Here is a 12,375-nt window from a genome sequence, read left to right on the forward strand (position 1 = left end):
ACACTAGGGAGGCGCTCTTGAGTTGTACCCCTTCTAGTTGGGATGGAAAATTCCCCCTCAAACTTTGTCTTTAGATAATTTTTAGGCTTCATAAAGAAGGCAAAACTTTAATTTATGAAATGGAGATTTTGCTTTCACTTAGAAGCCATTTTACCCATGTAGGGGGTTAATTTTGAAAAAGATTAATACTTAAGATGAGCTTAAATTCTCTAAGAATTGTCCCTTTTTCAAAATGGCTTGATAAAACACCACTTCCTGTCCAGAGAGGAAGTTATTTTAGCTCAAGGACTGAAATATTTAGCAGATCTTTAGACAAAAGGAACAAATTACATTTCTCTCTGGCTTAAAAAGGGTGCTTTGAGCCAGAGGGGGTTAAGCAACCCTCCCCCTCCCCCTGATGGGGTGGTCTGGAGGGGCAGGGAGGTGTGGGGGTGGGGGTCCTCAGGCTCCTTGGGATGGAGGATCTATTTTTTTTTTTTTTTTTTTTTTTTTTGGTGGAGATGAAGGGGTGGGTCTATGGTACATCACCTGAGTTGTGGGGTAAATGTAGAGAGTGTCAATCAAAGGCAGAGCTCTCAGAGCTGGGAAGGAGGCTCTAGATGGCGGCTGTGCCTTAGAGCGCGCTCTGCTCCCTGCCTTCGCCTCACTTTACGCAACTTTCCTTAACTTTCGGGCAGCCTCAGGGGGCCCCCGCAGCCCCCTGCCTCTCCTAGTGACTTACTGGGGTCGATTCGAACCTTTTTAAGGGAGAAAAGCAGCTTTTAGGAGCTTTCTTTTCGTGCCTTGTTGGAAAGAAGCAGCCGTACTGAGAGCCCAGGTCGTTGTTTTTTCCAGCTTAGAAGCCATGGCGCACCTCCATTTTTGTGCGCTCTCCTAATGAGGTTTTTTTCTTTCGTACCCGTTTTAGTATTAATTGTTGCTTTATTTTTTTGGACCAGTTAACATATTTGAGGATTATTTTATTTATTTTTCGTTTTTTGACGGAGAATTTCGTTTGGATTTTTAATTATTTGGGATCTGATATTTTTCTACTAGATAGGACTCTTGCTTTGGACATACTACATGGATCAGGTAAGTTCATGATCATTAGTGATAATTTAAAAGATTTATATGTTAAAGTTTGCTTTATTTTCTGTAAATATGAGAAATTCCTGGATGACGCAATAAGATACAGAGATTGTTATTTGTATCCAGTGTGTTACTTTGAGAAACTTTCCTTATTGATAGTGATGATTCCCCGTTTGGTTTAACGTGGTTTTTTGTGTTTTTTTTTTAAGGAAAAAATAGAAATATTTTGGTTTTTGGTGCTTACCGCTGTTGTGTTATAACAATATCGTTACATGGTCAGGACTTTGTTCCTGATAATAAAAGCCATCGATAGAAGCTGGGACCTTACCTTTCTTTCAACTTTTGACAGTAAATACCTGGGCACAGGACTTCAAAGCAAACACAGATTCCCCCTTCCCCTTAATATTTAAGAATTAAAAGATGATGAGAAATAAGGACAAAAGCCAAGAGGAGGACAGTTCGCCACACAGCAATGCATCGAGGTATGAGCTATCAACTTTATTCCTTTTTTCTTTTTTGGGGGGAAACCTCAGCTTACACTGTTTACCTTGACAGACAAGGATAGCTGTCTGTGTTATTTTAAGTATTTTACTAATTTGGATTCGTTTTTTAAAGCGTGACCTTGAGATTGCTAATATGCCACACCCTAATTTTTTGGTAGCAATTTATGAAAGTTGAGTTGACTTAAGGCCTCTTAGAGCAGTCTGAAGGTAAGGTACCTTTATTCAAAGGGGCCTTTTTTGTAAACTACAGTTTTTCTGTCAATAAATTACAGTTTTCAGGTTTTTGTGCTGTAGAAAAATGACCTTGTCGGTTTAGCCATTGCTGCATTGCACCATTTTACATACAAGGCAAATTTTTTCTTTGAAGAATCTAGGATACCCAAACTTGTAACTGAAGGCCATAGAGGAGCCTTGTGGTAGTAAATTATAGTAAATAGACATTTGAGAAAGTTATATGAATGAAAAAATGTACATTTTGAAATGAAACTGCAAAAAGGACCCTTTGACTGATCCCTCTCAGTTTGTATTTTTATTTGATTCTAGATTTCTTTTGATACTCGTGACATTTTAGGCAATTTTGATATTATTTATCAAAACCTCTACTTGATGGTTACAGTTCCTGCGTTTATGAAATTAAACCTGTGATCCCAGAAATCTTGGAATACTCTTAATATACTTCTGTTTGTGTTGTTACCGTGATTATAATTATGTGTTTTACATTTAACCCATTTTAAGGTTTACATTTATATGTTTATATTCAGACAATGCTTTCTGGTTGGTAGATGTAGTAGCATCTTATCCTGGCAGTTTTAGTTATAGCTGCTTTAAATTTATTGATTTATTTCGACAGTGTCTCCTGGAATGCTTTATCTTCTGAAGCTTACAAATGTACTGTTCAAATCATTTGTTTCACGGTTGTTGGAGTACCTTATTAGTGACTAAGTAATAAAGCCTCTAATGTTGTATGATCTGTATATTAATTTTTTAAAGTATCAATACATTTCTTGATGTGTGTTCTTATAAATTGTCAGGTTATAAATTTTAAATCATGCAGTTAACAAGAATGATTGATTATATGATTTTTCTTCCCACTTTTGCTTTTACTTTTATAATTTTACATAATATAATTTATTGTTAAGTTAGTGAATATGAAAGTTTTTGACGTGGTTTATTACAAATGTTGATCATTTGTTGCATTAGACTTAAAATATTTTGACCCTTGCTTTCAAAAATACCTTTCCACATTCTTTTGCAAATTGAGTTGTCACACAGTTTGGACTGCTGCATTTGAACTGAAATGCTTAGGTTAGATTTAGTACAGAAAACTTATACTAACCCTAAGTGATTTTTCTGAAAAGTAACAGCGATTTGAAGAAATAGAAATCTCCACACATATATTTGACATTTTTAAAGAATCCGTACCTAAAATTGTTACTCCCTTGAGTGTATGATTTGCATAGTCTCACATGGGTTTTGGCTTTCTTATGCAAGGTTTGTGGTTAACATTGATCAGACTCTGCTTTCTAATTTAAAAACTCAAGCAGTGTTGCTATTCTTTTAATTATTTACTCTCACCTGGAAAACTACTTTGAAGTTGTCATGCATTTGCTTATGGCAGTATTAAGAAGCATGTTACTATAATTTTAAATGCATTTTGTCAAGTATATTTTGATTCATGTACCTGATGAACAAAAATATTTGAGAGACTCCTTGAAGAGATGATGGAGTTTTAAAGTACTGTTGCTATAAATTGCATACCTTAACACATGTACATAATTATGACATCACTTTTAAAATTGTAAAGGTAAAGGTTATTAATGGTGTTTTATTGTAGATAAATGTTATTTTTATTTCTAGTGAGCTAAAATTAAGGAGGCTGTCCCTAACTAATACTTGATTCCTCAGTCCATCAGAATTTCTCCATTTAGGACCTGTTTTGTATGGCACAAAGTCTAGTGTTCAGGGAGTACAAAAATCACTTTTGCAGCCTGAGCCACAGGAGAGGAAGGGAGGAGTTTGCAGGTCAAGTAGTAAACTTTGGTTTGAGAATTACTTTAGGATCTGAAAGGATTGAGTGCAAGTTGAGGTAAACCTGGTATTCTTCTGTTTTTGGAAATAATGCAGTACTTAAGTGATTATGTAAGTTTGTTATTCCTGTATTTTGAAGTTGATATTTAAGTTTGATGTTACACTTTATATATCATGATTTTTGAAGAGTAAAAAGTTCACTTTCAAAAGACTTTAAAAATACTTGGTATGTCTGAAGCTTCTAAATATTTAAAACAAAGTTTTAGTGATGGACCTGTATAGAAATGTATACCACACACTTAGCTGAATAATTTACATTTTGGGGTAACTTCAGTAATAAAGAATGGAAACAAGAGAGAAGGGATCAGGATGGAACTGTGCACACAAAGAGTTCTGTGTGTGCTAGGGCTCCGCCTTTGCAATTTATGTTAAGAACTGAAACAGTTTATTAAATTTGTGTCCAAATCATCTGCCTTTGAACCAGATTTATTTTGATCGCCTGAGGTGCGTTGAAAATCATCTGCTTTTTAATCAGCCTTTTAGCAGTTATTCTAAAAGCCTAGGGGTGTTTAGAAATGGTATAATGCAGTTGCTTGTGGACTGGAAAAGACAGTTTTTTTTAAGTGGCAGCCATTTTATGACACTGATAATTCTTACGAATCCGGAGTTTTAAAAAGACTGAAAATAAAGCAAATTGAATCCTGAAATACCAAAACCTCCCTTTTCTCCCCCTCTCTCCTTTTTTGGTTCTCTGGTGCTAAAATAAAAGGCAGCTTGGTAGTTAGCGCTGACAGCAGCTCTGGGAGCCCCTGGCATCTTGGTGCAGGTCCAGCTTAGTCACAAAATGGCTGTTCCTTTGTGCCGCAGCGCTGACAGACATACTGCATTGCACTGTGTACTCGCCAAACAGCAGGAAGTTGCCGTGCCGAGTTCAAAGGCCGGCCGGCGCCGGCGCCGAGAGCTGATTGGCTGTACGCGCGCTTGGTAACAGCAGGTCAACAGCGGCGGCCTTCGGGCTGGCCCCGCCCCGTGACGTCAGACGCCTCGCCGGCAAGAGGAGCGAACGCAGTGACGTTGGGCTGCGTGCGCAGCCCGGGTGCTTCCTTTTTCCTCCTAGCGAGCGGCTGGCTTGCTGGGAAGGGAAAGAGAAGGGAGGGGACCCCTGGCGGGACTTTCCGGTGGCGGCCACTTCCCTGAAGAATTTCGCTCTTGGCAGTCTTCTCCGCCCTTCCCTATAGTTTGCAGCACATTCCTTTGCCTTTCCCTGGGAATGACTTTCCTTTTTTAGAAGCGGCTTCTACTTTTTTGCAGAAAGTGCAAGCTGCAGATCGGAAACCTTCAGATAACAAAACCTAGCGGGTCTTTTTTTTTCCGTTTTCTGCTCAATGTGAGGAGATGAGTGAGTTTGATTTTGCTGCCATTCACCCAAACCGTTTCACTGTCAGAAGAGATACTTTTAAATTGAAACGTCTTAACAGGTGTTAGAGCTGTTTAATACATGGCTCATAGACCAAGGGAAGATTATTTGAATTTGTCTCCGTGCATTTTTACTTGGTACCATACTTTTTCTGAATTGGCATTTCATGGAGAAAAACTCAGGTCAGTATGTGTAGAGAGATTTATTTTTAATATTAACAAGTATTTAGGAATTTTTACTTGTTTAGTAACTAAGTATTACCTTAAAAATATATATGCAACGTTAGGTACCCATTACTATGCAAACAAGTGTTGGAAAACAAACTCTTTTAAAGTATTAGTAACATTTGTTAAGGAAATGTTAGCTGATAATAGAATCACTTGGCAAAATCTGGGGAAACATCTCAGAGTCCCCTATCCGGAAATTTTAATCTCCAGACAAACTGGTTAAAATACTGCAGTGATGCTCGTTGTCTGCTTTGTTTGGAAATCTTTGCAAAGGTTAAAAAAAATCATAGTTTACCCACTTGTGACATTCAGTCACAAGTAATGAATTTAAGCGTGAAGGAAAGGCTATAACTTTTTCTATTCTACCGGACAAGAAGTTTTTCCCTGCAGCATTGGAGTATTTTCAGCAGTAGCAGGAGTGAACTGTCATATAGTTGGCCATAGCAGAAATTTGTTATTGAGTAAAATATTTCAAAATAGATTTGGCCCTTCTGAGTGTAGGAAGAGATGTTTACCTGGGCATATCTTAGGTTTCTGAATAAAGTTTAAATAGGTAAAATTCACTATAAGGTTTTGCAGGTTCTCAGTTTTGGTTCTTTAGGAAGAATTCTCTGGATGGTTTTTGGAAACTTCAAGTGGAACTGGGTTTTCCATTTGTTTTTTAGACTTGCTCATCAAAGATTCTAGAACTGATTTTTAAAAATTGTATGGTGAAATAAATTATGTATGACACATTTTAACAGCGTTAGAAACAAATACTTGTAGAACTTGATCATTAACTGGTGTTTCAAACTTCTTAAAATGCATGTGAAGCACAAGAACAAATTTTTTTTTCTGTTTGTTGAGATTTTTCAGCTGTATTAAAATTTTCGTATTTGCTAAATGCCCTTAAATTCCTAAAAGTGGGATAGAATTAAGTAGTAGTGCAGTCATGTTCCAGGATCTAAACTACTCCGAAGATGCTTTAGCCCAAAATAGATATCATTACTATGTGAGTTAAAATGCATATTATAGCAATTCATCTATGAAATGTTTGCATGCCATTTGAGCCAGTTAACTTTTCAAAGAACCAGAGTATTAGGTCTGATTATTGAGCCTTCTCTCAGTTTTCTCCTGTGTGCACAATGGAAAAGTATTGATCGCTTCTCTTCCCTTCTCTCTCTCTCCCTCTCGGATTCTTGCTTTGAAAATTTGCAGTTTCCCGTTGATATTTGGCTCTTGGGAGATTTACATCTTTTGTAAAGATCCAGTCATCACAGGAAGGTGGGCAAACTATATGATGAGGAATTTTAGTTGTAAAAGTTCTAGCAGGTTATTTCTTGATATATGAATCTGGAAGTTTAGTTAAATTTTACCTAACAGTATCTGAAACTAACAGATTTTAATAATTAGTGTGTCCCTGCCCCTTACAGCAATAATCCCCTTGGAATTTTAAGAGGTACGTCTTGAGGCCACCTCCGATTTCCAAATTCCCGTCATTTCTCCCATAAAATATGGAATAGTCAACTTGTGCCTGACATAAAAATCGAGTGACTACTCTGACATCTGGTAATTTTTTAAAAAAGATCTTAACTTTTTTCCTGAAAACCTTAGAACTCAATTGGCTTTCTTGAAGGAGAGTCACTTTAACAAAGAAACTTTTTAAAATCACCTAAGTTATTTTATATACAAAAAACAATAACTATGTTGGCTTCTGCTGGGTGCTTGTTATAGATGACCCTCTCGCATCCTCTGCTATATGAGCTTTGAAGTCAAATTTATACCTTAGCAAAATTACCTGTTCCTACTTGCTTTGGAACTTTAGTGTTACTAGTGTAACGCCAGAACAGCAAAAGTTGACTCCATCATCAGATGTTTTGTAATCAGTAATTGAATTGAGCACAGTGTTGGAACACATTGTTACATGTCTGTTAGGACCTCCCCACCTACTCAGTCTAAACTTGAATTGATAGGGGAAGTCAAACTACTATACTGTCTACTTTTGAGGGCAGTTTATGAGGTGGGGGACAAGGCATTGCTCTGGCATGTAAATCATGGAGAACTGAGGTATAGGGAAGCTAGCTAGGCTGCATTTCAAAATTCCAATTTAGCCTTTTATTGTTAACATGTCTGGTTTAAGGGTCACCAGTTTTTGGTATTTCAGTGACATCATCTGGAGTGTATTTCATATGGAGAACAAAGTATTTAAATTTCCTTTACTGGACAGTCCCCATAATTGGGGAAATAATGTGATCACCCTGATCTTCAGGGCGTGGAATGTTGTTGAAGAGCCCTGGGTAAGACATTCTAAGGACAGTTCTGGTTTTATATTTTGGATTCAGTTCTAATCAGTTAATTTGTCATTTGTGATGGTTTTAACTGTTAACCCCAGTGCCAGGCAAGAGCTGTAAACATAATAGGCACCAGTGCAGTGTTGACTTCAGTACTGAAAACTCCCGCCCGCCCCCCGCCCTATTTTGGTGAGTGAAGTACTCATCGTTGGATTTGAAAAGCAATTTGCTCGTTTTAAAATGTGGACAATAATCTTCATTAGCTTATGAAGATGAAGTAATATAATGCTTGTAAGATGAAAGTGCTCCGTACATGGAGGCTCTTAGTAATATTATTTTATTCCTAATGCTTTATCTTGCCTTTTTATCATCCTGTACTAAGTCCCTCTATAAGAGCCAGGTTGTCCCTGAGGGATGTGGCGTCCTGGTTTCCCGCAGGAGTCTGTTTAGGCCAGTTAGGGGAGTGGTTCGAGTGTGTTTTGCAGTCAGTCCTCCTAGAATTCTTTTCTGAGAAAGCCAGCCTTTTGAGGGGAGCACATGATACTTTCTGGACTAGAACAGCCTCTTGTTTGAGTCATAGCCCTACTCTGTAGCTAGTCATTATTCTGGTTTACCCGCTGCCTCATTTCCTCTCTCAAGCTGTGCAAGAGTGAATAGTGAATACCAAGGTGCAGAGCAATTTGGACGTAAAGGGAACAGCAGTGATACTGATAGCCAGTATTTAACGGGCTGTCGCTTGCTTTTAGTCGTCAGCCTCCACCATCGCACTGAGTATTTGGTTTAGCATAATGCCTCCAGTACAGTTTATTAGAACTATAGTCTCAGTATTTGTATTTTCCGTTTCCCTCTACTTCATTTCCTTTCCTTTATGGTTTATGTGTTTAAAAAGTAAGTTAAAAAAGAAACAGGTCCAAAACAGCGTCATCTTGTGGGAAGGCCCACCTCAGCAAACCAAGACCTAATACTTAACCTAATTACAGTTTCAGCCTTCCTCGGGAATGGGACTTTGAACCAGCCAGCCTGGAATTTCCTGGTTAGCATTAGGAGGCAATCTGCTCCTAGACCCCTTCAATTCTCCTTAGGACAGGGACCTTGCCTGAAACAGTGGATTCCTAACTCATCATTTCCTTTTCCTGTTTCTGCTTTAAAAACCCTCCACTTTGTACAGTCCTTTGGAGCTCCTCTCTACTTGCTACATAGGATGTTGTCTGACTCATGAATTGTTTGATAAAGCCAATTAGATATTTACATTTTACTTTATTTACAATTGAGTTCCTTTTGTTGTTCCTATATCAGGCATTGGAGAGCTTCTGAAAATACCAGTGTCCAGCCCATCACCTGGGATGCAGTTAAATTTTTTTTTTTTTTTAAAGATTTTACTGGGGAGGGGGAACAGTGTGCACCTCCCGGCCTTTCCTCCAAGTCAAGTTGTTGTCCCTTCAATCTTAATTGTGGAGGGTGCCGTTCAGCTTCAAGTTGTCCTTTCAGTCTTAGTTGTGGAGGGTGCAGCTCAGCTCCAGGTCCAGTCGCCGTTTCCAGTTGCAGGGGGTGCAGCCCACCATCCCTTGCGGGAGTCGAACCGGCAACCTTGTGGTTGAGAGGACTTGCTCCAACCAACTGAGCCATCTGGGAGCTCAGCGGCAGCTCATCTCAAGGTGCCGTGTTCAATCTTAGTTGCTAGGGAGGGAAGACCACCATCCCTTGTGGGATTCGAGGAATCGATCCGGCAGCCTTGTGGCTGAGAGTCCACTGGCTCATGTGGGAATCGAACCAGCAGCCTTCGGAGTCAGGAACATGGAGCTCCAACCTTCTCAGCCACCGGGCCGGCCCGGGATGCAGTTAATTTTTAAAAGGTTGTCTGTGTTTCAAGTCTGATGGAGCACTTGTCTTTCTATTCTTTTCTAACTCTGTGTCTTTCCGTTGCTTGTCCCATTTTCTCTGTTGCCGTTTTAGGGCAATTTTAACAGCAGCTTTAGTTTGGAGGTCTGGAAGCAAAGCGGGTGGGGTGATGCAAAGGCGAAGTGTATGCTTGATGGAAGAGGAGTTTTTTTTGCATGAAGTGTCATGCTCAATCCAGCTGTACATACCTTTGAAATATGTATGCTGATGGAATTTTTCACCTCAGGTTGCTTGAGATTCTAGTGTTATCTCTTCCATTTCAGATCCCTCCAAAAGCTTGGATTCCAGAATTAACTTAGACTGCAGTTAGTCCATTCAGAACGCCCTTTCTCTCTAGCTGATAAAAGTAACTGTCTAAAACCAAGAGCTGTCTCAGTGGATATGGGCTGCGCTGTGGAACAGTTACTTAGTGTGGTGTTTGTCCCTGTTGGCGGATTGTGAACTCTCACCAGCATTTTAAAAAGATTAGACTATGAAAACGCACCCCGGTACCGCATTTTGTATGGGTTATTTCTTCAGTCCAGCAGGGCCAATAACGTCAGTAGTCTTTGATTTTGGATTTTATCACGAGGGAGAATAGCATGTGGTGAACAGTATGGAAAAATACCAGAGTAGATTTACATTTTATTGAGTGCTGACTGTGCGCCAGGCAAGAGGTTTTTTAAATGTAGATTTTCTCTAATGTGAGGGTTAGTGTAGCAGAAATGCTTAGTGACCTCCTTCGGTGTAACCAGCTCCCCAAGTTAACTATCATGGAGCACTCATCCTTTGCAGGTCTGTGGGTGGTCCTACATCCTGCCGAGCTCCTCTAATCCTGCCATTCTCTTCCTTCAGTTGACTTGTATGCTTAGCAAGGATTTATAGATACTAATCAAATTTGTTTATGCTGGTTGTGCTTGTAGTTTTGCATTTCAATGAAATATCAAACCAACAGATGACAAATGTGAGAGGTGTTTCAATGAACACTAAGTTGGATTGCTTTGGAAAGCTTTAGTAATAGTTATTCATAGTGCTTACTGTGAGCCTGGAATGTGTTCTCAGTCCTTTCCATGTTACTTTGAGTAATCCTCACAAATCTGTGAGGTATAATTTTCACCCGTTTTGTAGATGAGAAAGCCGAGGCACAAGGTGGCATAAATGGTAGAATTGGATTCAAACACTGGCGTTTGGCTCCAGAATCCCTTTAGGATCTTGCCAAAACTTGCTGTCAAATTAGATGGGTAAGAGGAAACTACAGGAGATTGGGGAAAATAATAAAAATCTCAAATCTGCACTCTGCTTAAAACTTTCATTTAAAGAAATCAGAAACTCAAAGTCACAGTGCGTTGTAGCTGTGATTGATGCCAGAAACAAAATGCTGTTCAGAAGGCCATAATTTTACATCAAAAGAGTCAAATGAAAATGTAGCCCCTGGAGTGGTTCCCATGAGATAGTTTGAGAAACAACATGGGAGTAGTTTGAGGAAGGGTGGGTGGGTGGCTGGGAGGGAGAGGGGAAGCCCCGGAGAGCTAGGAAGAACTTTGCCCTCGTGCAGTTTGACTTCCTTTTGTGAAGATTGTGCTCTGCTTCTCATTTGTTAGTTTGTTTTGTTCTAAACTTAGTTTGCAAATAGGCAGAATCACCAGAGGATTCTAAAATACCAGTCCCGCGCCTGATTGGATTTTAGGAGTTACGTAGTAGTAGAATAAGGGGCATAACCGATTGTCTGAAGGCCTCCACGTTGGCCAGTTCTGTAGGCATGTCCTCTAGGGAAACAGTTCTTGAATGTGTAGTATGTGTCCCTTAGGGAAGTTAGAACTAAATAAAATAATGTTTGAAGCAGCAATTTTCAACTAGAGACACCCCTTGCCGGTTCCCCCTCCGTGTCTTTTGGCAGTGTCTAGAGATATTTTTGGTTGGGCTGGGGTGCCACTGGCATCTAGTAGGTAGAGCCCAGGGAAGCTGCCAAGCTTCCTGCAACACACAGGACAGCTCTCGTGACAAAGGAGTATTTAGCCTAAAACATCAGTAATGCTTGAGAAACTGGTCTAAAACATTCAGCGGAGTGCTTGCCACAGTGAGTGTTGGTTGTTTATTAAGAAAGTTGTGAGTCCTCGCCTTTCCTGTTTCTTTTCTCTGGCCTGATCCAGGGACCCCACTTAACTTCCTATGAACATGGGGTGTAGGTGCTGTTTACTACTGAGGTTTAGCAGCCAGGCCTTGAAAAATCTCCTTTTAACTTTGGAGTTGCTGCCTTATGAAAGTCTAAAGATTACAGCCTAAAAGTTAATAAAGGAAGACAAGCCTCAAAGGACTGAAAGGAATTTCTGGTTAAACTCGTCCATCTATCCTCAGAGTTCTAAATGGATGGGAATATATCACTTGAGATGGTGGATTATAGGAAGAGCTTTTTCCTCTTGTACCTGCTTTTCACTGCTTAGTGGATTACATTCTAACCTGCATAGAAAACTTGCCCTGTCCTTTTTATAATCCTTAATGCATTGCCAGATCTGGGTTGGGTAGGTATTTTTGAAATGGTTATCCAGTTGTACTTTATCCAGGCTTCTTGCTATATAACTCATTCTTCCCTAATGATATGTACGCCTAGGTGCCATTTGTTTGTACCCTAAACTATTTAGGACTACTTAGATGTTTACTGGTTATTGGGGAGCAGAGATAGCATGATACAGGTGACTTCTGCCTAGCACCAGTTGGGAATTTTAGACATACCGTGTTTCCCTGAAAATAAGACCTAGCCGGACAATCAGCTCTAATGCGTCTTTTGGAGCAAAAATTAAGATCCAGTATACAAGATCCAGTATTATATATACCTGGTCTTATATTAATTTTTGCTCCAAAAGACACGTTAGAGCTGATTGTCTGGCTAGGTTTTTATTTTAGGGACCACACGGTATGCTTATTAAAGGTCTATTCCCCGCCTCCCACTCTTTACCACAGGGAGATGCTGAAGGGACCTTTTACCC

At 39.5% G+C, this 12,375-nt stretch overlaps 1 protein-coding gene across 4 annotated transcripts in view; it reads left to right on the top strand.

Moving 5' to 3' along the window:
* The first annotated feature begins 448 nt into the window (after positions 1-448).
* The window catches only part of CHD2 (chromodomain helicase DNA binding protein 2), a 95,065-nt gene continuing 83,138 nt past the window's right edge, over positions 449-12,375 (top strand). The window contains exons 1-2 of one of the 4 annotated variants that reach the window (XM_033100388.1): positions 449-1,071; positions 1,418-1,550. In XM_033100388.1, the coding sequence (XP_032956279.1) occupies positions 1,489-1,550 (62 nt within the window). In that variant the 5' untranslated portion in view covers positions 449-1,071; positions 1,418-1,488. Of the gene's footprint in view, positions 1,072-1,417; positions 1,551-4,793; positions 5,199-12,375 lie in introns of those variants that run through there. The other 3 variants (XM_033100389.1, XM_033100390.1, XM_033100387.1) reach the window with 3 other exon arrangements.

This window comes from Rhinolophus ferrumequinum, chromosome 28 (assembly GCF_004115265.2).
Source record: "Rhinolophus ferrumequinum isolate MPI-CBG mRhiFer1 chromosome 28, mRhiFer1_v1.p, whole genome shotgun sequence".
Classification (NCBI taxonomy): Eukaryota; Metazoa; Chordata; class Mammalia; order Chiroptera; family Rhinolophidae; genus Rhinolophus; species Rhinolophus ferrumequinum.